General features: G+C 53.8%; 1 protein-coding gene across 1 annotated transcript in view; it reads right to left on the bottom strand.

The window, feature by feature from the left end:
• gria4b (glutamate receptor, ionotropic, AMPA 4b) overlaps positions 1-25,200 on the bottom strand; it is a 518,469-nt gene that overhangs the window by 31,025 nt on the left and 462,244 nt on the right. The window contains exons 12-13 of the mRNA XM_072447035.1: positions 8,544-8,742; positions 5,672-5,919 (exon numbers count right to left, since the gene is read on the bottom strand). Coding sequence (XP_072303136.1) covers positions 5,672-5,919; positions 8,544-8,742 — 447 coding nt within the window. The remainder of the gene's footprint in view (positions 1-5,671; positions 5,920-8,543; positions 8,743-25,200) is intronic.

Here is a 25,200-nt window from a genome sequence, read left to right as displayed (position 1 = left end):
GAGTCCCCTCCCCCCAGACCTCCACCCTGAGTCCCCTCCCCCGAGACCTCCACCCTGAGTCCCCTCCCCCGAGACTTCCACCCTGAGTCCCCTCCCCCCAGACCTCCACCCTGAGTCCCCTCCCCCGAGACCTCCACCCTGAGTCCCCTCCCCCCAGACCTCCACCCTGAGTCCCCTCCCCCCAGACTTCCACCCTGAGTCCCCTCCCCCCAGCCCTCCACCCTGAGTCCCCTCCCCCCAGACCTCCACCCTGAGTCCCCTCCCCCGAGACCTCCACCCTGAGTCCCCTCCCCCGAGACCTCCACCCTGAGTCCCCTCCCCCCAGACCTCCACCCTGAGTCCCCTCCCCCGAGACCTCCACCCTGAGTCCCCTCCCCCGAGACCTCCACCCTGAGTCCCCTCCCCCCAGCCCTCCACCCTGAGTCCCCTCCCCCCAGACCTCCACCCTGAGTCCCCTCCCCCGAGACCTCCACCCTGAGTCCCCTCCCCCGAGACTTCCACCCTGAGTCCCCTCCCCCCAGACCTCCACCCTGAGTCCCCTCCCCCTAGACCTCCACCCTGAGTCCCCTCCCCCCAGACCTCCACCCTGAGTCCCCTCCCCCGAGACCTCCACCCTGAGTCCCCTCCCCCCAGACCTCCACCCTGAGTCCCCTCCCCCTAGACCTCCACCCTGAGTCCCCTCCCCCCAGACCTCCACCCTGAGTCCCCTCCCCCGAGACCTCCACCCTGAGTCCCCTCCCCCGAGACCTCCACCCTGAGTCCCCTCCCCCCAGACCTCCACCCTGAGTCCCCTCCCCATAGACCTCCACCTTGAGTCTTCTCCCTTCAAACCTCCACCAGGAGGACCCTTATTATTTTTCATGAATATTCTCTGTAAAAGAGATTTCATGAGACGTAGCATGTGTTTTTTTAAAAATAACTGGTTGACATACTCGACCACCCAAGGAACAACAAGCAAGTTACTTTACAAGAGCGAAGCCTTCAAATTCATTCACACACATAAGACGGAAAACACATGATGGAAAATATGGAACACTAAACCTTTTAGATGTTGTTTGTCCGTTTGCTTTTACATGATTGCAATGATAGATCTCCATCAGACAGAAGAAGTGATTTTTATGATTTGGTTTACTGTGAGGGACCTGTGAGGTCTGCAGCCAGGTGGAGGTCTGCAGCCAGGTGAAGGACTACAGCCAGGTGGAGGTCTACAGCCAGGTGGAGGTCTACAGCCAGGTGGAGGTCTACAGCCAGGTGGAGGTCTGCAGCCAGGTGGAGGTCTGCAGCCAGGTGAAGGACTACAGCCAGGTGGAGGTCTACAGCCAGGTGGAGGTCTACAGCCAGGTGGAGGTCTGCAGCCAGGTGGAGGTCTGCAGCCAGGTGAAGGACTACAGCCAGGTGGAGGTCTACAGCCAGGTGGAGGTCTACAGCCAGGTGGAGGTCTACAGCCAGGGGGAGGTCTGCAGCCAGGTGGAGGTCTACAGCCAGGTGGAGGTCTACAGCCAGGTGAAGATCTACAGCCAGGTGAAGATCTACAGACAGGTGGAGGTCTACAGCCAGGTGGAGGTCTGCTGCCAGGTGGAGGTCTGCAGACAGGTGGAGGTCTACAGCCAGGGGGAGGTCTGCAGCCAGGTGGAGGTCTGCAGCCAGGTGAAGGACTACAGCCAGGTGGAGGTCTACAGCCAGGGGGAGGTCTGCAGCCAGATGGAGGTCTGCAGCCAGGTGAAGGACTACAGCCAGGTGGAGGTCTACAGCCAGGTGGAGGTCTACAGCCAGGTGGAGGTCTACAGCCAGGGGGAGGTCTGCAGCCAGGTGGAGGTCTACAGCCAGGTGGAGGTCTACAGCCAGGTGAAGATCTACAGCCAGGTGAAGATCTACAGCCAGGTGAAGATCTACAGCCAGGGGGAGGTCTGCAGCCAGGTGGAGGTCTGCAGCCAGGGGGAGGTCTGCAGCCAGGTGGAGGTCTGCAGCCAGGTGAAGGTCTACAGCCAGGTGAAGGTCTACAGCCAGGTGGAGGTCTACAGCCAGGTGGAGGTCTACAGCCATTTGGAGGTCTACTGCCAGGTGGAGGTCTACAGCCAGGTGGAGGTCTACAGCCAGGTGGAGGTCTACAGCCAGGTGGAGGTCTACAGCCAGGGGGAGGTCTGCAGCCAGGTGGAGGTCTACATCCAGGTGGAGGTCTACAGCCAGGTGGAGGTCTACAGCCAGGGGGAGGTCTACAGCCAGGGGGAGGTCTGCAGCCAGGGGGAGGTCTGCAGCCAGGTGGAGGTCTACAGCCAGGTGGAGGTCTACAGCCAGGTGGAGGTCTACAGTCAGGGGGAGGTCTGCTGCCAGGTGGAGGTCTGCAGACAGGTGGAGGTCTACAGCCAGGGGGAGGTCTACAGCCAGGTGAAGATCTACAGCCAGGTGGAGGTCTACAGCCAGGTGGAGGTCTACAGCCAGGTGGAGGTCTACAGCCAGGTGGAGGTCTACAGTCAGGGGGAGGTCTGCTGCCAGGTGGAGGTCTGCAGACAGGTGGAGGTCTACAGCCAGGTGGAGGTCTACAGCCAGGTGGAGGTCTACAGCCAGGTGGAGGTCTACAGTCAGGGGGAGGTCTGCTGCCAGGTGGAGGTCTGCAGACAGGTGGAGGTCTACAGCCAGGGGGAGGTCTGCTGCCAGGTGGAGGTCTACAGCCAGGGGGAGGTCTGCTGCCAGGGGGAGGTCTGCTGCCAGGTGGAGGTCTGCAGACAGGTGGAGGTCTACAGCCAGGTCAAGGTCAGGACAGGACCTGCTCCTTGTACTTTTATCCCTTTCAATTTCATGAGGCAGAAAATATGTGTTTTGAAGTTTGTGTCGACAGCACAATGTTTGCTGTTAAAATGTTTGTTAAATTTGGAAATGGGTCAATATCAAACTGTGGAGACAGTGGCAGAGTGGCAAGCACTCTCGCCTCACAGCAAGAAGGACGAGGGTTGGACTCTAAGGCTGCCTGGGCCTTTTTGTGTGGAGTTTGTTGGGTTTCCTCCTCCAAAACATGCACCACAGATCAAATCCTCCAGCTCCTGATGTCCTGAAGGACGGGTCTCACAGGGACAATCCTCCAGCTCCTGATGTCCTGAAGGACGGGTCTCACAGGGACAATCCTCCAGCTCCTGATGTCCTGAAGGACGGGTCTCACAGGGACAATCCTCCAGCTCCTGATGTCCTGAAGGACGGGTCTCACAGAGACAATCCTCCAGCTCCTGATGTCCTGAAGGACGGGTCTCACAGGGACAATCCTCCAGCTCCTGATGTCCTGAAGGACGGGTCTCACAGGGACAATCCTCCAGCTCCTGATGTCCTGAAGGACGGGTCTCACAGGGACAATCCTCCAGCTCCTGATGTCCTGAAGGACGGGTCTCACAGGGACAATCCTCCAGCTCCTGATGTCCTGAAGGACGGGTCTCACAGGGACAATCCTCCAGCTCCTGATGTCCTGAAGGACGGGTCTCACAGGGACAATCCTCCAGCTCCTGATGTCCTGAAGGACGGGTCTCACAGGGACAATCCTCCAGCTCCTGATGTCCTGAAGGACGGGTCTCACAGGGACAATCCTCCAGCTCCTGATGTCCTGAAGGACGGTTTTCTCACAGGAACAATCCTCCAGCTCCTGATGTCCTGAAGACGGGTCTCACAGGGACAATCCTCCAGCTCCTGATGTCCTGAAGGACGGGTCTCACAGGGACAATCCTCCAGCTCCTGATGTCCTGAAGGACGGGTCTCACAGGGACAATCCTCCAGCTCCTGATGTCCTGAAGGACGGGTCTCACAGGGACAATCCTCCAGCTCCTGATGTCCTGAAGGACGGGTCTCACAGGGACAATCCTCCAGCTCCTGATGTCCTGAAGGACGGGTCTCACAGGGACAATCCTCCAGCTCCTGATGTCCTGAAGGACGGGTCTCACAGGGACAATCCTCCAGCTCCTGATGTCCTGAAGGACGGGTCTCACAGGGACAATCCTCCAGCTCCTGATGTCCTGAAGGACGGGTCTCACAGGGACAATCCTCCAGCTCCTGATGTCCTGAAGGACGGGTCTCACAGGGACAATCCTCCAGCTCCTGATGTCCTGAAGGACGGGTCTCACAGGGACAATCCTCCAGCTCCTGATGTCCTGAAGGACGGGTCTCACAGGGACAATCCTCCAGCTCCTGATGTCCTGAAGGACGGGTCTCACAGGGACAATCCTCCAGCTCCTGATGTCCTGAAGGACGGGTCTCACAGGGACAATCCTCCAGCTCCTGATGTCCTGAAGGACGGGTCTCACAGGGACAATCCTCCAGCTCCTGATGTCCTGAAGGACGGGTCTCACAGGAACAATCCTCCAGCTCCTGATGTCCTGAAGGACGGGTCTCACAGGGACAATCCTCCAGCTCCTGATGTCCTGAAGGACGGGTCTCACAGGGACAATCCTCCAGCTCCTGATGTCCTGAAGGACGGGTCTCACAGGGACAATCCTCCAGCTCCTGATGTCCTGAAGGACGGGTCTCACAGGGACAATCCTCCAGCTCCTGATGTCCTGAAGGACGGGTCTCACAGGGACAATCCTCCAGCTCCTGATGTCCTGAAGGACGGGTCTCACAGGGACAATCCTCCAGCTCCTGATGTCCTGAAGGACGGGTCTCACAGGGACAATCCTCCAGCTCCTGATGTCCTGAAGGACGGGTCTCACAGGGACAATCCTCCAGCTCCTGATGTCCTGAAGGACGGGTCTCACAGGGACAATCCTCCAGCTCCTGATGTCCTGAAGGACGGGTCTCACAGGGACAATCCTCCAGCTCCTGATGTCCTGAAGGACGGGTCTCACAGAGACAATCCTCCAGCTCCTGATGTCCTGAAGGACGGGTCTCACAGGGACAATCCTCCAGCTCCTGATGTCCTGAAGGACGGGTCTCACAGGGACAATCCTCCAGCTCCTGATGTCCTGAAGGTCGGGTCTCACAGGGACAATCCTCCAGCTCCTGATGTCCTGAAGGACGGGTCTCACAGGGACAATCCTCCAGCTCCTGATGTCCTGAAGGACGGGTCTCACAGAGACAATCCTCCAGCTCCTGATGTCCTGAAGGACGGGTCTCACAGGGACAATTCTCCAGCTCCTGATGTCCTGAAGGACGGGTCTCACAGGGACAATCCTCCAGCTCCTGATGTCCTGAAGGACGGGTCTCACAGGGACAATAGAACGTACCTTAACCTGAACCTCCTGCTCTTTTCTCTTAAGTGGTGCTTGATGAAATAAAACTAACAAACTGTTGTGATCGTCAACATTTTTGCCGCATTATTGTCCAGCATAACGTTGGATTTAAGAATTGTTATTATGCAGTGGTTAGCATGTATACTTAGCATGTATACTTAGCATGTATACTTAGCATGTATACTTAGCATGTATACTTAGCATGTATACTTAGCATGTATGTTGGCGCTCAACACTAACGTTGATAATCTAGTGAAACAGAGAGAATACCGCCTCTCGTAGTGGTTCATGTTGCCCGGGCCGAGTGTGCAGTCTGAATGACCCGCCTGAATGACCCGCCTGAATGACCCGCCTGAATGACCCGCAGAGACAAAGACAGAGGTTTAGAGGCGGAGAAAGGCGGCACATCAGGGAGGGTGGAATACCATAACAACACGTGGCCCATATTGTTACACTATTCCACCCACCTTAACTGTGAACCCTTGGGAGTGGCCACGCCGTAGCCCTTGGAGTCCAGGTTGCCTCCCACTTTCATGGTGTCACAGGGCTTGCGTTGTTCCGTGTACTCGTTCATGGTGGACTCCAGCAGGAAGGCGTACTTCCCTTTGGACTTCCTCACACGGGCCACGCCCTCTCCCGTGGTCTTGGTGAAGACGGTGGGCTCGGCGGACTTCATGTAGCCCCACATCTTCTCGTACACTGCGATCTTGGAGCGCTGGGGTCAGGAGGAGATACAGAGACATGTCCATGTGCAAACATGGGCCGTTAGGTCATGTATGGATCACATAGACACAGTGTTGGGAAGAACACTTTGAAAATGTATTTAGAATATCCAATACCTGCATTAAAATGTATTCTGTTACACGGTCCAATCAGAGTACAGTATTGTGTAGTCCACATAGAGCTTAACACGTCTTTATCACTCACTACCTAAATTGCGTGAAACAAGTAACACAATTAATTCCTTTGGTTTTGGAAATAAAAGAGTACTGTACCAAATACAATTACTCTAAATTAATTTCTTCCCAACCTTGCAAATAATACACAATAGCATCAGTGAAAGTAATAGTCTTATATATTATGTATATAAGTCTTATATACTGTATAAAATAACATCACGTCCACATTCCAGCTCACTCAGCTTCCCTAATCAGGCCTGCGCTTCGTTAGTTCTATTTCTGTTTTACCAAAGGAGCTGTGGAAGGGTCCCGGTAACGTCCCGGTAACGTCCCGGTAACGTCCCGGTAACGTCCCGGTAACGTCGTGTATGGACAGTTCACGTCGTGTATAAAGAACGTGGATCAGACACTTCTGGGCAACTCATGACATTTGGTCATCAAAAATCTATATTAAGTTCCAGACAGAGTTCAAATTCAGTCAAATTTGTACCAGTTTATAACAACTACACCTTAATTAGCCTTAATAATGCATGAAGAAAGACAAGTGAATCTTTATATATTGAATTCATAATGAACAACTTGTTTATTAAGAACTCATAATCAAGAGATGATCGCTTCAGTACAATAACCCAGGGGCTTCACCTTTAATGAGGCTTGGAACAAGAATATTAGGTCTATAATTAAAATGGTTGCTATTTAGGTTATGATGGCAGACTTCCAATTTCACAGGACGCCTGAGAGCCAATGAAACTTGGTCCTAGGGCCATAGTTTTGACACCCTGCCCAAACCCCTTTAATGAAACTTACCTGAATCATTCTTAATAAACTCTTTATTCATTATGAACTGAGTTTTTTCATTAAATGTATTAAGTCTAATTAAGGTGCAGTTATTATAAAGTGGTGCCATTAAATTCTCTTTTTTGTGTTTTGTGCCTGGTAAATTGCCCTGACTAAGACATAAAGCCAGTAACACAGCTTGTTTCTTTGGTTTCCTGGGTTACACAGTTAATGCAGTTAATGCAGTTAATGCCACACGTTCCTATAGCGATAGAATACAGAGACAAATGCCAGGTTAAGTGTGAACAGAACCGACCTGGCAATGTTCTGGGACTGAAGTGTGTGAACAGGGCTTTAGATACATCACCTTGGATACGCTCTTCTGCTCAGCCCGTAGACTGTACACACAACAGTGTTGTGCAGTGGGACGTTTGTTTCTGAAACGATGCAGTGATTTATCTGTGACATTAACACTTTTTCACTCGTGAAACCTCACCTCGGAGTGAACCTTCTTTCACTCCGGCTAGCAGCAAGTTTGATTGACAACTAGCACAGCTTGTTGCTAAGTACCTTCGCCGTTCAGGGGCATGTACCTCCTACAACCTCACTCCTGATTGGCTTTTTGGTTTCCATGAGACGCGCACATCAGCCCCTAAAACTGTTCAATTGGCTCCAACCGAACATTATGGACACTACGTGGACATTACGTGGACACTACGTGGACATTATGTGGACTTTATGTGGACACTACGTGGACATTACGTGGACACTACGTGGACATTACGTGGACTTTACGTGGACACTACGTGGACATTACGTGGACACTACGTGGACACTACGTGGACATTACATGGACATTACGTGGACACTACGTGGACATTACGTGGACTTTACGTGGACACTACGTGGACATTACGTGGACACTACGTGGACACTACGTGGACACTACGTGGACACTACGTGGACATTACGTGGACACTACGTGGACACTACGTGGACACTACGTGGACATTACGTGGACACTACGTGGACATTACGTGGACATTACGTGGACTTTACGTGGACATTACGTGGACATTACGTGGACACTACGTGGACACTATGTGGACATTACGTGGACATTACGTGGACACTACGTGGACACTACGTGGACATTACGTGGACACTACGTGGACACTATGTGGACATTACGTGGACATTACGTGGACACTACGTGGACACTACGTGGACATTACGTGGACATTACGTGGACACTACGTGGACATTACGTGGACATTACGTGGACACTACGTGGACATTACGTGGACACTACGTGGACATTAAGTGGACACTACGTGGATATTACGTGGACATTACGTGGACACTACGTGGACATTACGTGGACACTACGTGGACACTACGTGGACACTACGTGGACATTACGTGGACATTACGTGGACACTACGTGGACATTACGTGGACACTACGTGGACATTACGTGGACACTACGTGGACACTATGCGGACATTACGTGGACACTACGTGGACACTACGTGGACATTACGTGGACATTACGTGGACACTACGTGGACACTATGCGGACATTACGTGGACACTACGTGGACACTACGTGGACACTCTCGTGAAGACTCTGAGGACTCTTTACAGAACCTGGTCTGCTCACCCTGAAGAACTCCTTGGTAGACCCAGAGTCCAGCGTCCCGTAGGCGATGTCCGTCTGCTTGGCCAGGTCCTCGGCGCTCTCTATGGGCGAAACCATCCTCTCCACGGTGAGAAAGGCCGCCAGGTTGGCCGTGTAGGAGGAGATGATGATGAGCGTGAAGAACCACCACACACCTCCCACGATGCGGCCGGACAGCGACCTGAGGAGGGACAGACCGGTCAGACCTGGGATTCAGAGGGTAACGTTTATTTAAAGGACAAATATTATGCATTATTTGTAATGTCCTTTAAACATGTCCCTGTACCTTTAATGTGGTATCTTACAATGTGCATACAAACAACACACAGGAATTCAGCATTTCCCACATCAGTCATTGACTTTTGGCTCCATCTACTGGCAGCAGAGGGAATCAAAAGAGGAGCTAAACAAACCTAGCTTGCCCCTGACATGCTAATGCAGGCATGCAGTTGTCATGAACGTGATCTCAAAACGAGACTTATGAGTTATGGGCACAAAAAACAGCAGGAGATCTCAGAGCTCTACTTTGACATGAAATCACGATCTCATCATCTGAGGCTCAGAGTGAGAGGATGATTCATCAAGTCTGAATGACGCTGAAAACATTTCCAAGTTTATTTTTGGTGAGGGACCAATGTTGTAGCTCGTGAAAGTCAATATGCAAACATATACATCCTTTAAAGGTGCTGGGGAACTTCAGCCGCCTGCTTGTCTCCATGGAGATGTTATTGTTCCACAGTTTCCAGAACGCCATTGTTGTCGAACTACATGGATGAATAAAGGTTGAATAATTTAAGAAATATGGCCTAAAACAAGCAGGTGACGCCAACAGGCAACGTTACAGGTCAGATCTGTGGAAAGGTGACCCTGCCCAATATGAAAATTCAAGGGATTTTTGAGCAATTAAAAACACCTGAAATGGAAAAAAAGCAAGATGTGGCTTGAACATGTGTTCATACGGGTTAGGGGTTCCATACCCGTGTATTCATACGGGTTAGGGGTTCCATACCCGTGTATTCATACGGGTTAGGGGTTCCATACCCGTGTATTCATACGGGTTAGGGGTTCCATACCCGTGTATTCATACGGGTTAGGGGTACACGGGTTAGGGGTTCCATACCCGTGTATTCATACGGGTTAGGGGTTCCATACCCGTGTATTCATACGGGTTAGGGGTTCCATACCCGTGTATTCATACGGGTTAGGGGTTCCATACCCGTGTATTCATACGGGTTAGGGGTTCCATACCCGTGTATTCATACGGGTTAGGGGTTCCATACCCGTGTATTCATACGGGTTAGGGGTTCCATACCCGTGTATTCATACGGGTTAGGGGTTCCATACCCGTGTATTCATACGGGTTAGGGGTTCCATACCCGTGTATTCATACGGGTTAGGGGTACACGGGTTAGGGGTTCCATACCCGTGTATTCATACGGGTTAGGGGTTCCATACCCGTGTATTCATACGGGTTAGGGGTTCCATACCCGTGTATTCATACGGGTTAGGGGTTCCATACCCGTGTATTCATACGGGTTAGGGGTTCCATACCCGTGTATTCATACGGGTTAGGGGTTCCATACCCGTGTATTCATACGGGTTAGGGGTTCCATACCCGTGTATTCATACGGGTTAGGGGTTCCATACCCGTGTATTCATACGGGTTAGGGGTTCCATACCCGTGTATTCATACGGGTTAGGGGTACACGGGTTAGGGGTTCCATACCCGTGTATTCATACGGGTTAGGGGTTCCATACCCGTGTATTCATACGGGTTAGGGGTTCCATACCCGTGTATTCATACGGGTTAGGGGTTCCATACCCGTGTATTCATACGGGTTAGGGGTTCCATACCCGTGTATTCATACGGGTTAGGGGTTCCATACCCGTGTTTTCATACGGGTTAGGGGTTCCATACCCGTGTATTCATACGGGTTAGGGGTTCCATACCCGTGTATTCATACGGGTTAGGGGTTCCATACCCGTGTATTCATACGGGTTAGGGGTTCCATACCCGTGTATTCATACGGGTTAGGGGTTCCATACCCGTGTATTCATACGGGTTAGGGGTTCCATACCCGTGTATTCATACGGGTTAGGGGTTCCATACCCGTGTATTCATACGGGTTAGGGTTAAATACCCGTGTATTCATACGGGTTAGGGGTTCCATACCCGTGTATTCATACGGGTTAGGGGTTCCATACCCGTGTATTCATACGGGTTAGGGGTTCCATACCCGTGTATTCATACGGGTTAGGGGTTCCATACCCGTGTATTCATACGGGTTAGGGGTTCCATACCCGTGTATTCATACGGGTTAGGGGTTCCATACCCGTGTATTCATACGGGTTAGGGGTTAAATACCCGTGTATTCATGCGGGTTAGGGGTTCCATACCCGTGTATTCATACGGGTTAGGGGTTCCATACCCGTGTATTCATACGGGTTAGGGGTACACGGGTTAGGGGTTCCATACCCGTGTATTCATACGGGTTAGGGGTTCCATACCCGTGTATTCATATGGGTATGTAACTCCTCAGCCTCCTCAGCCTCCTCAGCCTCCTCATCCTCCTCATCCTCCTCAGCCTCCTCATCCTCCTCAGCCTCCTCCTCAGACTCCTCATCCTCCTCAGCCTCCTCAGCCTCCTCAGCCTCCTCAGCCTCCTCAGCCTCCTCATCCTCCTCATCCTCCTCAGCCTCCTCAGCCTCCTTAGCCTCCTCAGCCTCCTCATCCTCCTCAGCCTCCTCATCCTCCTCATCCTCCTCATCCTCCTCAGCCTCCTCAGCCTCCTCAGCCTCCTCAGCCTCCTCATCCTCCTCATCCTCCTCATCCTCCTCAGCCTCCTCAGCCTCCTCCTCAGCCTCCTCCTCAGCCTCCTCAGCCTCCTCAGCCTCCTCATCCTCCTCAGCCTCCTCATCCTCCTCAGCCTCCTCATCCTCCTCAGCCTCCTCAGCCTCCTCAGCCTCCTCAGCCTCTTCATCCTCCTCATCCTCCTCATCCTCCTCATCCTCCTCAGCCTCCTCAGCCTCCTCAGCCTCCTCATCCTCCTCAGCCTCCTCAGCCTCCTCAGCCTCCTCAGCCTCCTCAGCCTCCTCATCCTCCTCAGCCTCCTCATCCTCCTCATCCTCCTCAGCCTCCTCATCCTCCTCAGCCTCCTCAGCCTCCTCATCCTCCTCAGCCTCCTCAGCCTCCTCATCCTCCTCAGCCTCCTCATCCTCCTCAGCCTCCTCAGCCTCCTCAGCCTCCTCAGCCTCCTCAGCCTCCTCAGCCTCCTCATCCTCCTCATCCTCCTCATCCTCCTCAGCCTCCTCATCCTCCTCAGCCTCCTCAGCCTCCTCAGCCTCCTCATCCTCCTCAGCCTCCTCATCCTCCTCAGCCTCCTCAGCCTCCTCAGCCTCCTCAGCCTCCTCAGCCTCCTCAGCCTCCTCAGCCTCCTCATCCTCCTCATCCTCCTCATCCTCCTCAGCCTCCTCATCCTCCTCAGCCTCCTCAGCCTCCTCAGCCTCCTCATCCTCCTCAGCCTCCTCAGCCTCCTCAGCCTCCTCATCCTCCTCATCTTCCTCAGCCTCCTCATCCTCCTCATCCTCCTCAGCCTCCTCATCCTCCTCAGCCTCCTCATCCTCCTCAGCCTCCTCAGCCTCCTCAGCCTCCTCAGCCTCCTCAGCCTCCTCAGCCTCCTCATCCTCCTCATCCTCCTCATCCTCCTCAGCCTCCTCAGCCTCCTCATCCTCCTCAGCCTCCTCATCCTCCTCAGCCTCCTCCTCAGCCTCCTCAGCCTCCTCAGCCTCCTCAGCCTCCTCATCCTCCTCAGCCTCCTCATCCTCCTCAGCCTCCTCAGCCTCCTCAGCCTCCTCAGCCTCCTCAGCCTCCTCAGCCTCCTCATCCTCCTCAGCCTCCTCAGCCTCCTCATCCTCCTCAGCCTCCTCAGCCTCCTCAGCCTCCTCAGCCTCCTCAGCCTCCTCATCCTCCTCAGCCTCCTCAGCCTCCTCAGCCTCCTCAGCCTCCTCAGCCTCCTCAGCCTCCTCAGCCTCCTCAGCCTCCTCAGCCTCCTCATCCTCCTCATCCTCCTCATCCTCCTCAGCCTCCTCCTCAGCCTCCTCCTCAGCCTCCTCAGCCTCCTCATCCTCCTCAGCCTCCTCATCCTCCTCAGCCTCCTCATCCTCCTCAGCCTCCTCAGCCTCCTCAGCCTCCTCAGCCTCCTCAGCCTCCTCAGCCTCTTCATCCTCCTCATCCTCCTCATCCTCCTCAGCCTCCTCATCCTCCTCAGCCTCCTCAGCCTCCTCATCCTCCTCAGCCTCCTCAGCCTCCTCAGCCTCCTCAGCCTCCTCAGCCTCCTCATCCTCCTCATCCTCCTCATCCTCCTCATCCTCCTCAGCCTCCTCATCCTCCTCAGCCTCCTCAGCCTCCTCATCCTCCTCAGCCTCCTCAGCCTCCTCATCCTCCTCATCCTCCTCATCCTCCTCAGCCTCCTCATCCTCCTCATCCTCCTCAGCCTCCTCATCCTCCTCATCCTCCTCAGCCTCCTCAGCCTCCTCCTCAGCCTCCTCCTCAGCCTCCTCATCCTCCTCAGCCTCCTCATCCTCCTCAGCCTCCTCATCCTCCTCAGCCTCCTCATCCTCCTCAGCCTCCTCAGCCTCCTCAGCCTCCTCAGCCTCCTCAGCCTCTTCATCCTCCTCATCCTCCTCATCCTCCTCATCCTCCTCAGCCTCCTCATCCTCCTCAGCCTCCTCAGCCTCCTCAGCCTCCTCAGCCTCCTCATCCTCCTCAGCCTCCTCAGCCTCCTCATCCTCCTCATCCTCCTCATCCTCCTCAGCCTCCTCATCCTCCTCATCCTCCTCATCCTCCTCAGCCTCCTCAGCCTCCTCCTCAGCCTCCTCATCCTGCTCATCCTCCTCATCCTCCTCATCCTCCTCATCCTCCTCAGCCTCCTCAGCCTCCTCAGCCTCCTCCTCAGCCTCCTCAGCCTCCTCATCCTCCTCAGCCTCCTCATCCTCCTCAGCCTCCTCATCCTCCTCAGCCTCCTCATCCTCCTCAGCCTCCTCATCCTCCTCAGCCTCCTCAGCCTCCTCAGCCTCCTCAGCCTCCTCAGCCTCCTCATCCTCCTCATCCTCCTCAGCCTCCTCAGCCTCCTCAGCCTCCTCATCCTCCTCATCCTCCTCAGCCTCCTCATCCTCCTCATCCTCCTCAGCCTCCTCATCCTCCTCAGCCTCCTCAGCCTCCTCATCCTCCTCAGCCTCCTCAGCCTCCTCATCCTCCTCATCCTCCTCATCCTCCTCAGCCTCCTCATCCTCCTCATCCTCCTCATCCTCCTCATCCTCCTCAGCCTCCTCAGCCTCCTCCTCAGCCTCCTCATCCTCCTCATCCTCCTCATCCTCCTCATCCTCCTCAGCCTCCTCCTCAGCCTCCTCCTCAGCCTCCTCAGCCTCCTCATCCTCCTCAGCCTCCTCATCCTCCTCAGCCTCCTCATCCTCCTCAGCCTCCTCAGCCTCCTCAGCCTCCTCAGCCTTAAAGTTTCAAAATGGTTAAATCTAGGGTTGTCAAAACAGCAATACTAATTGATATTAAAATTGGTATTGAAACTAGTTACTCATTATATCCAGTGTTGATGTTTAAAAATCACATGACGACATTGGCCTTTGTGTTGGAAAGTGGTGTTGTTCTATTGAGTCTTTTACTTAGTATCAAAATGTAAGAATTCCAATCATTTCAAAACATGTTTGTAAAAGTCTAATTGAGTTTAGCAGCTTTAGACAGAAAAACACAAGATATTTGATTGTTTTTCATTGACCAAATTTAAACTATAAAGAAAAAATATGGTAGTCAAAGCTAAATTAAATTTGGCACTGGGTAATTCATAAATAGATGTATTTTTGTCGATGCTGGTAAAATGGCACATATTTTGCAGTATTTGTATAGTTATTGGCCTTTAAACATCCTTTCGCAGCTCGTATTTTAGAACTTAAAATAATGTAAGTATTAAAAAGCACACATTACTATCAATAAGGTGTTCCATCATCAGGATTTTTGTCGACACTCTATATAATGGCAGCTGAAGGAATCAGCATGGGGAACTAAACATAAGCTAGCTTGCCCCGACATGTTATTTTAAGCATGCACTTATGATGAATGCAATTTGAGGCAGAAATGCTCAAAATGGATCTGGTGATCATTTATGGACTAAATGGAACGTTTGGTTTTGTTTCTTTTCTATGTCTGCTGTTCTCACTCTGGTCAGTTTTATTGTGCTTTTTTATGTATATACTTTAAATGTGTGAAATTAGAACTAGTTAAACAAATGTATGTGTTATAAATATTACTACATAGCAGACAAAAGCATGATACACTAAAAAAATTATAATAATTCATATTAACATTCTCACTTCAAGCCATTTTTCTACTAATTATTTGTGTTTCTTCAGAAGTGACTCTGGCGCACCACCAGGGGGCGCTGAGAGCACAGCCCTGTCACACTGTGCTCTCACCATCACACGTTTCCTCATATCACCACGTGTTGTTGAGCATATTGACAGTTTAAAGCCTGGTCCTTCTGTCCTTCTGCTGTCCCTGTCTTTCTGTCCCTGTCTTTCTGTCCCTGTCTTTCTGTCCCTCCACAACAGCACGAGGAGGGGGGGGGGCTCCGGAGCACTAGAAGGAGGAAGGTCGTGAGGAGAATCTCAAAGCGTAAATGCTGCATTGAGGAGAACAAACAGCCCCCCCCCCCACCCTCCAGGCCCCTGACAGAGCAGCGGCAGGAGCGGCAGGAGCGGCAGGAGCGGCAGGAGCGGCAGGAGCGGTAGGAGCGGCAGGAGCGGCAGGGTGGGGCTGGTGCTCCTAGAGAAATATGAGCCGGCGTTTTCATGGACGCCGCAGAAGCCTCACAGATGGAAGGGAACGTATAAGAGCCAGAGCTAAAGATCAGGACCAAACTATCAGAAGCGTTCTGTGTCGTTCTCCCGATAACAACAAACAATGAGCATCACAAGAAGAAGCAAAAGATGATCGTCTTAACTACAATGTAAAAGAAGAACGCCTTTGAAGAACGCCTTTGAAGAACGCCTAATTGTGGTGGAACATTGATCACCTATTATCACATGTCAGTGAAAGTTCTGCATGATCCTGTTTCAGCTCCACCTATGGCGTTCACACCATCAGCGTCCACACCATCAGCGTCCACACCATCAGCGTCCACACCATCAGCGTTCACACCATCAGCGTTCACACCATCGTTCACACCATCATCGTCCACACCATCAGCGTCCACACCATCAGCGTTCACACCATCAGCGTTCACACCATCGTTCACACCATCAGCGTCCACACCATCAGCGTCCACACCATCAGCGTTCACACCATCAGCGTTCACACCATCAGCGTTCACACCATCGTTCACACCATCAGCGTCCACACCATCAGCGTCCACACCATCAGCGTTCACACCATCGTCCACACCATCAGCGTTCACACCATCAGCGTTCACACCATTGTTCACACCATCATCGTCCACACCATCAGCGTCCACACCATCAGCGTTCACACCATCAGCGTTCACACCATCAGCGTCCACACCATCAGCGTTCACACCATCGTTCACACCATCATCGTCCACACCATCAGCGTCCACACCATCAGCGTTCACACCATCAGCGTTCACACCATCGTTCACACCATCAGCGTCCACACCATCAGCGTCCACACCATCAGCGTTCACACCATCGTTCACACCATCAGCGTCCACACCATCAGCGTTCACACCATCGTCCACACCATCAGCGTCCACACCATCAGCGTCCACACCATCAGCGTCCACACCATCAGCGTCCACACCATCAGCGTCCACACCATCAGCGTCCACACCATCAGCGTCCACACCATCAGCGTTCACACCATCAGCGTTCACACCATCAGCGTTCACACCATCGTTCACACCATCAGCGTCCACACCATCAGCGTCCACACCATCAGCGTTCACACCATCGTCCACACCATCAGCGTTCACACCATCAGCGTTCACACCATCAGCGTTCACACCATCAGCGTCCACACCATCAGCGTCCACACCATCAGCGTTCACACCATCGTTCACACCATCAGCATCCACACCATCAGCGTTCACACCATCGTCCACACTATCAGCGTTCACACCATCAGCGTTCACACCATCGTTCACACCATCAGCGTCCACACCATCAGCGTTCACACCATCAGCGTTCACACCATCAGCGTTCACACCATCGTTCACACCATCAGCGTCTACACCATCAGCGTCCACACCATCAGCGTTCACACCATCGTCCACACCATCAGCGTTCACACCATCAGCGTTCACACCATCGTTCACACCATCAGCGTCCACACCATCAGCGTCCACACCATCAGCGTTCACACCATCGTTCACACCATCAGCGTCCACACCATCAGCGTTCACACCATCGTCCACACCATCAGCGTTCACACCATCAGCGTTCACACCATCGTTCACACCATCAGCGTCCACACCATCAGCGTCCACACCATCAGCGTCCACACCATCAGCGTCCACACCATCGTCCACACCATCAGCGTCCACACCATCAGCGTCCACACCATCAGCGTCCACACCATCAGCGTCCACACCATCAGCGTTCACACCATCAGCGTTCACACCATCAGCGTTCACACCATCGTTCACACCATCAGCGTCCACACCATGAGCGTCCACACCATCAGCGTTCACACCATCGTTCACACCATCAGCGTCCACACCATCAGCGTCCACACCATCAGCGTCCACACCATCAGCGTTCACACCATCGTTCACACCATCAGCGTCCACACCATCAGCGTCCACACCATCAGCGTCCACACCATCAGCGTCCACACCATCAGCGTCCACACCATCAGCGTTCACACCATCGTTCACACCATCAGCGTCCACACCATCAGCGTCCACACCATCAGCGTCCACACCATCAGCGTTCACACCATCAGCGTCCACACCATCAGCGTCCACACCATCAGCGTTCACACCATCGTTCACACCATCAGCGTCCACACCATCAGCGTCCACACCATCAGCGTCCACACCATCGTCCACACCATCAGCGTCCACACCATCAGCGTTCACACCATCAGCGTCCACACCATCAGCGTTCACACCATCAGCGTCCACACCATCAGCGTCCACACCATCAGCGTCCACACCATCAGCGTTCACACCATCGTTCACACCATCAGCGTCCACACCATCAGCGTTCACACCATCAGCGTCCACACCATCAGCGTCCACACCATCAGCGTCCACACCATCATCGTCCACACCATCAGCGTTCACACCATCGTTCACACCATCAGCGTCCACACCATCAGCGTTAACACCATCATCGTCCACACCATCAGCGTTCACACCATCGTTCACACCATCAGCGTCCACACCATCAGCGTTCACACCATCAGCGTCCACACCATCAGCGTCCACACCATCAGCGTCCACACCATCATCGTCCACACCATCAGCGTTCACACCATCGTCCACACCATCAGCGTCCACACCATCAGCGTTCACACCATCAGCGTCCACACCATCAGCGTTCACACCATCAGCGTCCACACCATCAGCGTCCACACCATCAGCGTCCACACCATCAGCGTCCACACCATCAGCGTTCACACCATCGTTCACACCATCAGCGTCCACACCATCAGCGTTCACACCATCAGCGTCCACACCATCAGCGTCCACACCATCAGCGTCCACACCATCATCGTCCACACCATCAGCGTTCACACCATCGTTCACACCATCAGCGTCCACACCATCAGCGTTAACACCATCATCGTCCACACCATCAGCGTTCACACCATCGTTCACACCATCAGCGTCCACACCATCAGCGTTCACACCATCAGCGTCCACACCATCAGCGTCCACACCATCAGCGTGCACACCATCATCGTCCACACCATCAGCGTTCACACCATCGTTCACACCATCAGCGTCCACACCATCAGCGTTCACACCATCAGCGTCCACACCATCAGCGTCCACACCATCAGCGTCCACACCATCATCGTCCACACCATCAGCGTTCACACCATCAGCGTCCACACCATCAGCGTCCACACCATCAGCGTCCACACCATCATCGTCCACACCATCAGCGTTCACACCATCGTTCACACCATCAGCGTCCACACCATCAGCGTCCACACCATCAGCGTCCACACCATCAGCGTCCACACCATCAGCGTCCACACCATCAGCGTCCACACCATCAGCGTTCACACCATCAGCGTTCACACCATCGTTCACACCATCAGCGTCCACACCATCAGCGTCCACACCATCAGCGTCCACACCATCAGCGTCCACACCATCGTTCACACCATCAGCGTTCACACCATCAGCGTTCACACCATCGTTCACACCATCAGCGTCCACACCATCAGCGTCCACACCATCAGCGTCCACACCATCAGCGTCCACACCATCGTTCACACCATCAGCGTTCACACCATCAGCGTTCACACCATCGTTCACACCATCAGCGTTCACACCATCGTTCACACCATCAGCGTCCACACCATCAGCGTCCACACCATCAGCGTTCACACCATCGTCCACACCATCAGCGTTCACACCATCAGCGTTCACACCATCAGCGTTCACACCATCAGCGTCCACACCATCAGCGTCCACACCATCAGCGTCCACACCATCAGCGTCCACACCATCAGCGTTCACACCATCAGCGTCCACACCATCAGCGTTCACACCATCGTTCACACCATCAGCGTCCACACCATCAGCGTCCACACCATCAGCGTTCACACCATCGTCCACACCATCAGCGTTCACACCATCAGCGTTCACACCATCGTTCACACCATCAGCGTCCACACCATCAGCGTCCACACCATCAGCGTCCACACCATCAGCGTCCACACCATCAGCGTCCACACCATCAACGTTCACACCATCAGCGTCCACACCATCAGCGTCCACACCATCAGCGTCCACACCATCAGCGTTCACACCATCAGCGTCCACACCATCAGCGTTCACACCATCAGCGTTCACACCATCGTTCACACCATCAGCGTCCACACCATCAGCGTCCACACCATCAGCGTCCACACCATCGTTCACACCATCAGCGTTCACACCATCAGCGTTCACGCCATCGTTCACACCATCAGCGTCCACACCATCAGCGTCCACACCATCAGCGTCCACACCATCAGCGTCCACACCATCGTTCACACCATCAGTGTTCACACCATCAGCGTCCACACCATCAGCGTTCACACCATCAGCGTTCACACCATCAGCGTTCACACCATCGTTCACACCATCAGCGTCCACACCATCAGCGTCCACACCATCAGCGTCCACACCATCAGCGTCCACACCATCAGCGTCCACACCATCGTTCACACCATCAGTGTTCACACCATCAGCGTCCACACCATCAGCGTTCACACCATCAGCGTTCACACCATCAGCGTTCACACCATCGTTCACACCATCAGCGTCCACACCATCAGCGTCCACACCATCAGCGTCCACACCATCAGCGTCCACACCATCATCGTCCACACCATCAGCGTTCACACCATCGTTCACACCATCAGCGTCCACACCATCAGCGTTCACACCATCAGCGTCCACACCATCAGCGTCCACACCATCAGCGTCCACACCATCAGCGTCCACACCATCAGCGTTCACACCATCAGCGTTCACACCATCAGCGTTCACACCATCGTTCACACCATCAGCGTTCACACCATCAGCGTTCACACCATCGTTCACACCATCAGCGTCCACACCATCAGCGTCCACACCATCAGCGTCCACACCATCAGCGTCCACACCATCGTTCACACCATCAGCGTTCACACCATCAGCGTTCACACCATCGTTCACACCATCAGCGTCCACACCATCAGCGTTCACACCATCAGCGTTCACACCATCAGCGTTCACACCATCGTTCACACCATCAGCGTCCACACCATCAGCGTCCACACCATCAGCGTTCACACCATCGTCCACACCATCAGCGTTCACACCATCAGCGTTCACACCATCGTTCACACCATCAGCGTCCACACCATCAGCGTCCACACCATCAGCGTCCACACCATCAGCGTTCACACCATCGTTACCACCATCAGCGTCCACACCATCAGCGTTCACACCATCGTCCACACCATCAGCGTTCACACCATCAGCGTTCACACCATCGTTCACACCATCAGCGTCCACACCATCAGCGTCCACACCATCAGCGTCCACACCATCAGCGTCCACACCATCGTCCACACCATCAGCGTCCACACCATCAGCGTTCACACCATCAGCGTTCACACCATCAGCGTTCACACCATCGTTCACACCATCAGCGTCCACACCATCAGCGTCCACACCATCAGCGTCCACACCATCAGCGTTCACACCATCGTCCACACCATCAGCGTTCACACCATCAGCGTTCACACCATCGTTCACACCATCAGCGTCCACACCATCAGCGTCCACACCATCAGCGTTCACACCATCGTTCACACCATCAGCAACCACACCATCAGCGTTCACACCATCGTCCACACCATCAGCGTTCACACCATCAGCGTTCACACCATCGTTCACACCATCAGCGTCCACACCATCAGCGTTCACACCATCAGCGTCCACACCATCAGTGTCCACACCATCAGCGTCCACACCATCAGCGTTCACACCATCAGCGTCCACACCATCAGCGTCCACACCATCAGCGTCCACACCATCAGCGTTCACACCATCAGCGTCCACACCATCAGCGTTCACACCATCAGCGTTCACACCATCGTTCACACCATCAGCGTCCACACCATCAGCGTCCACACCATCAGCGTCCACACCATCAGCGTCCACACCATCAGCGTTCACACCATCGTTCACACCATCAGCGTCCACACCATCAGCGTCCACACCATCAGCGTCCACACCATCAGCGTCCACACCATCAGCGTTCACACCATCAGCGTTCACACCATCGTTCACACCATCAGCGTCCACACCATCAGCGTCCACACCATCGTTCACACCATCAGCGTTCACACCATCAGCGTTCACGCCAACGTTCACACCATCAGCGTCCACACCATCAGCGTCCACACCATCAGCGTTCACACCATCGTCCACACCATCAGCGTTCACACCATCAGCGTTCACACCATCGTTCACACCATCAGCGTCCACACCATCAGCGTCCACACCATCAGCGTCCACACCATCAGCGTTCACACCATCGTTCACACCATCAGCGTCCACACCATCAGCGTTCACACCATCGTCCACACCATCAGCGTTCACACCATCAGCGTTCACACCATCCTTCACACCATCAGCGTCCACACCATCAGCGTCCACACCATCAGCGTCCACACCATCGTCCACACCATCAGCGTCCACACCATCAGCGTTCACACCATCAGCGTTCACACCATCAGCGTTCACACCATCGTTCACACCATCAGCGTCCACACCATCAGCGTCCACACCATCAGCGTCCACACCATCAGCGTTCACACCATCGTCCACACCATCAGCGTTCACACCATCAGCGTTCACACCATCAGCGTCCACACCATCAGCGTCCACACCATCAGCGTCCACACCATCAGCGTTCACACCATCGTTCACACCATCAGCGTCCACACCATCAGCGTTCACACCATCGTCCACACCATCAGCGTTCACACCATCAGCGTTCACACCATCGTTCACACCATCAGCGTCCACACCATCAGCGTTCACACCATCAGCGTTCACACCATCAGCGTTCACACCATCGTTCACACCATCAGCGTCCACACCATCAGCGTCCACACCATCAGCGTTCACACCATCGTCCACACCATCAGCGTTCACACCATCAGCGTTCACACCATCGTCCACACCATCAGCGTTCACACCATCAGCGTTCACACCATCGTTCACACCATCAGCGTTCACACCATCAGCGTCCACACCATCAGCGTCCACACCATCAGCGTCCACACCATCGTCCACACCATCAGCGTCCACACCATCAGCGTCCACACCATCAGCGTCCACACCATCAGCGTCCACACCATCAGCGTTCACACCATCAGCGTTCACACCATCAGCGTTCACACCATCGTTCACACCATCAGCGTCCACACCATCAGCGTCCACACCATCAGCGTTCACACCATCGTTCACACCATCAGCGTCCACACCATCAGCGTCCACACCATCAGCGTCCACACCATCAGCGTCCACACCATCAGCGTCCACACCATCAGCGTTCACACCATCATTCACACCATCAGCGTCCACACCATCAGCGTCCACACCATCAGCGTCCACACCATCAGCGTCCACACCATCAGCGTTCACACCATCGTTCACACCATCAGCGTCCACACCATCAGCGTCCACACCATCAGCGTCCACACCATCAGCGTCCACACCATCAGCGTCCACACCATCAGCGTCCACACCATCAGCGTCCACACCATCAGCGTCCACACCATCAGCGTCCACACCATCAGCGTCCACACCATCAGCGTTCACACCATCGTCCACACCATCAGCGTTCACACCATCAGCGTTCACACCATCGTTCACACCATCAGCGTCCACACCATCAGCGTTCACACCATCAGCGTCCACACCATCAGCGTCCACACCATCATCGTCCACACCATCATCGTCCACACCATCAGCGTTCACACCATCGTTCACACCATCAGCGTCCACACCATCAGCGTCCACACCATCAGCGTCCACACCATCAGCGTCCACACCATCAGCGTCCACACCATCAGCGTTCACACCATCATTCACACCATCAGCGTCCACACCATCAGCGTCCACACCATCAGCGTCCACACCATCAGCGTCCACACCATCAGCGTTCACACCATCGTTCACACCATCAGCGTCCACACCATCAGCGTCCACACCATCAGCGTCCACACCATCAGCGTCCACACCATCAGCGTCCACACCATCAGCGTCCACACCATCAGCGTCCACACCATCAGCGTCCACACCATCAGCGTCCACACCATCAGCGTCCACACCATCAGCGTTCACACCATCGTCCACACCATCAGCGTTCACACCATCAGCGTTCACACCATCGTTCACACCATCAGCGTCCACACCATCAGCGTTCACACCATCAGCGTCCACACCATCAGCGTCCACACCATCATCGTCCACACCATCATCGTCCACACCATCAGCGTTCACACCATCGTTCACACCATCAGCGTCCACACCATCAGCGTTCACACCATCATCGTCCACACCATCAGCGTTCACACCATCGTTCACACCATCAGCGTCCACACCATCAGCGTTCACACCATCGTTCACACCATCAGCGTCCACACCATCAGCGTCCACACCATCAGCGTCCACACCATCAGCGTCCACACCATCATCGTCCACACCATCAGCGTCCACACCATCAGCGTCCACACCATCAGCGTCCACACCATCAGCGTCCACACCATCAGCGTCCACACCATCAGCGTTCACACCATCAGCGTTCACACCATCGTTCACACCATCAGCGTCCACACCATCAGCGTCCACACCATCAGCGTCCACACCATCAGCGTCCACACCATCGTTCACACCATCAGCGTTCACACCATCAGCGTTCACACCATCGTTCACACCATCAGCGTCCACACCATCAGCGTTCACACCATCAGCGTCCACACCATCAGCGTCCACACCATCAGCGTCCACACCATCAGCGTTCACACCATCGTTCACACCATCAGCGTCCACACCATCAGCGTTCACACCATCAGCGTTCACACCATCATCGTCCACACCATCGTTCACACCATCAGCGTTCCAGATTTCTTCTTTAGACTCTGTCTCTCTCAAGGGAATTTCAGACCCATCCATCATTTCTAATTTATGCAAAATTGCAGGATGTTCAAATACTTACATTCCTCACTGTATGTATTATTGTATTTATGCACAAGGAATTGATACTGTATAATATTTGAATGTGATACTGTCAGAACAGTGAACAAACAATGTGCTGCTAAATGCCAAATATCAGCCGAATATCAGAACATCAGTTTTGGTATCAACCGAAAACGTGCATTTCGGTGCCTCCCTAATAAAAGCAGCATTGAGTTTCCTCGTGCTGTTTCCTCTCTCCGCTCGTCACCACAGGAGCCGGGCCCCGGGCCCCGGCCCCGCAGGCTCCTCCACGCTCAGAATCTCGGCCCATGAAATCCACTCAGCTGACGACGTATTAGCTTTGGATTTGAATGTGAATGACTCTCTGCTCCGAGGGAAAACCACACGATAAGACGTTCCAGCCGTTGGTGTTGTCTCTATCTCCTCCGATGACGGCCTCCTCTATCGCTCCATCTAATCCGCTCCACTGCTCTTCGCTCGGCAGAGGTGGATTGTGGGTAGGGAGCACAAAAGGCAGTGTTTGTGGGTTAATAGGGTTGACTTTAATCCACGATATTCTCATCTTCACCAAGCGCTGCACAGCTCCGGCTCTGACAAGGGTTTGCTATCTCCGTATTTGCACAGTGCAGGGAGAGAGCAGGACAATGATGAGGCAGTAAGACTTTCAAGTGTAGCTGCAGTAATCGGACTTG

Source organism: Eucyclogobius newberryi, unplaced genomic scaffold (assembly GCF_026437365.1).
Source record: "Eucyclogobius newberryi isolate DKJ021-1_F unplaced genomic scaffold, fEucNew1.0.hap1 SCAF_15, whole genome shotgun sequence".
Classification (NCBI taxonomy): Eukaryota; Metazoa; Chordata; class Actinopteri; order Gobiiformes; family Gobiidae; genus Eucyclogobius; species Eucyclogobius newberryi.
This window is presented reverse-complemented; position numbering and strand designations above follow the sequence as displayed.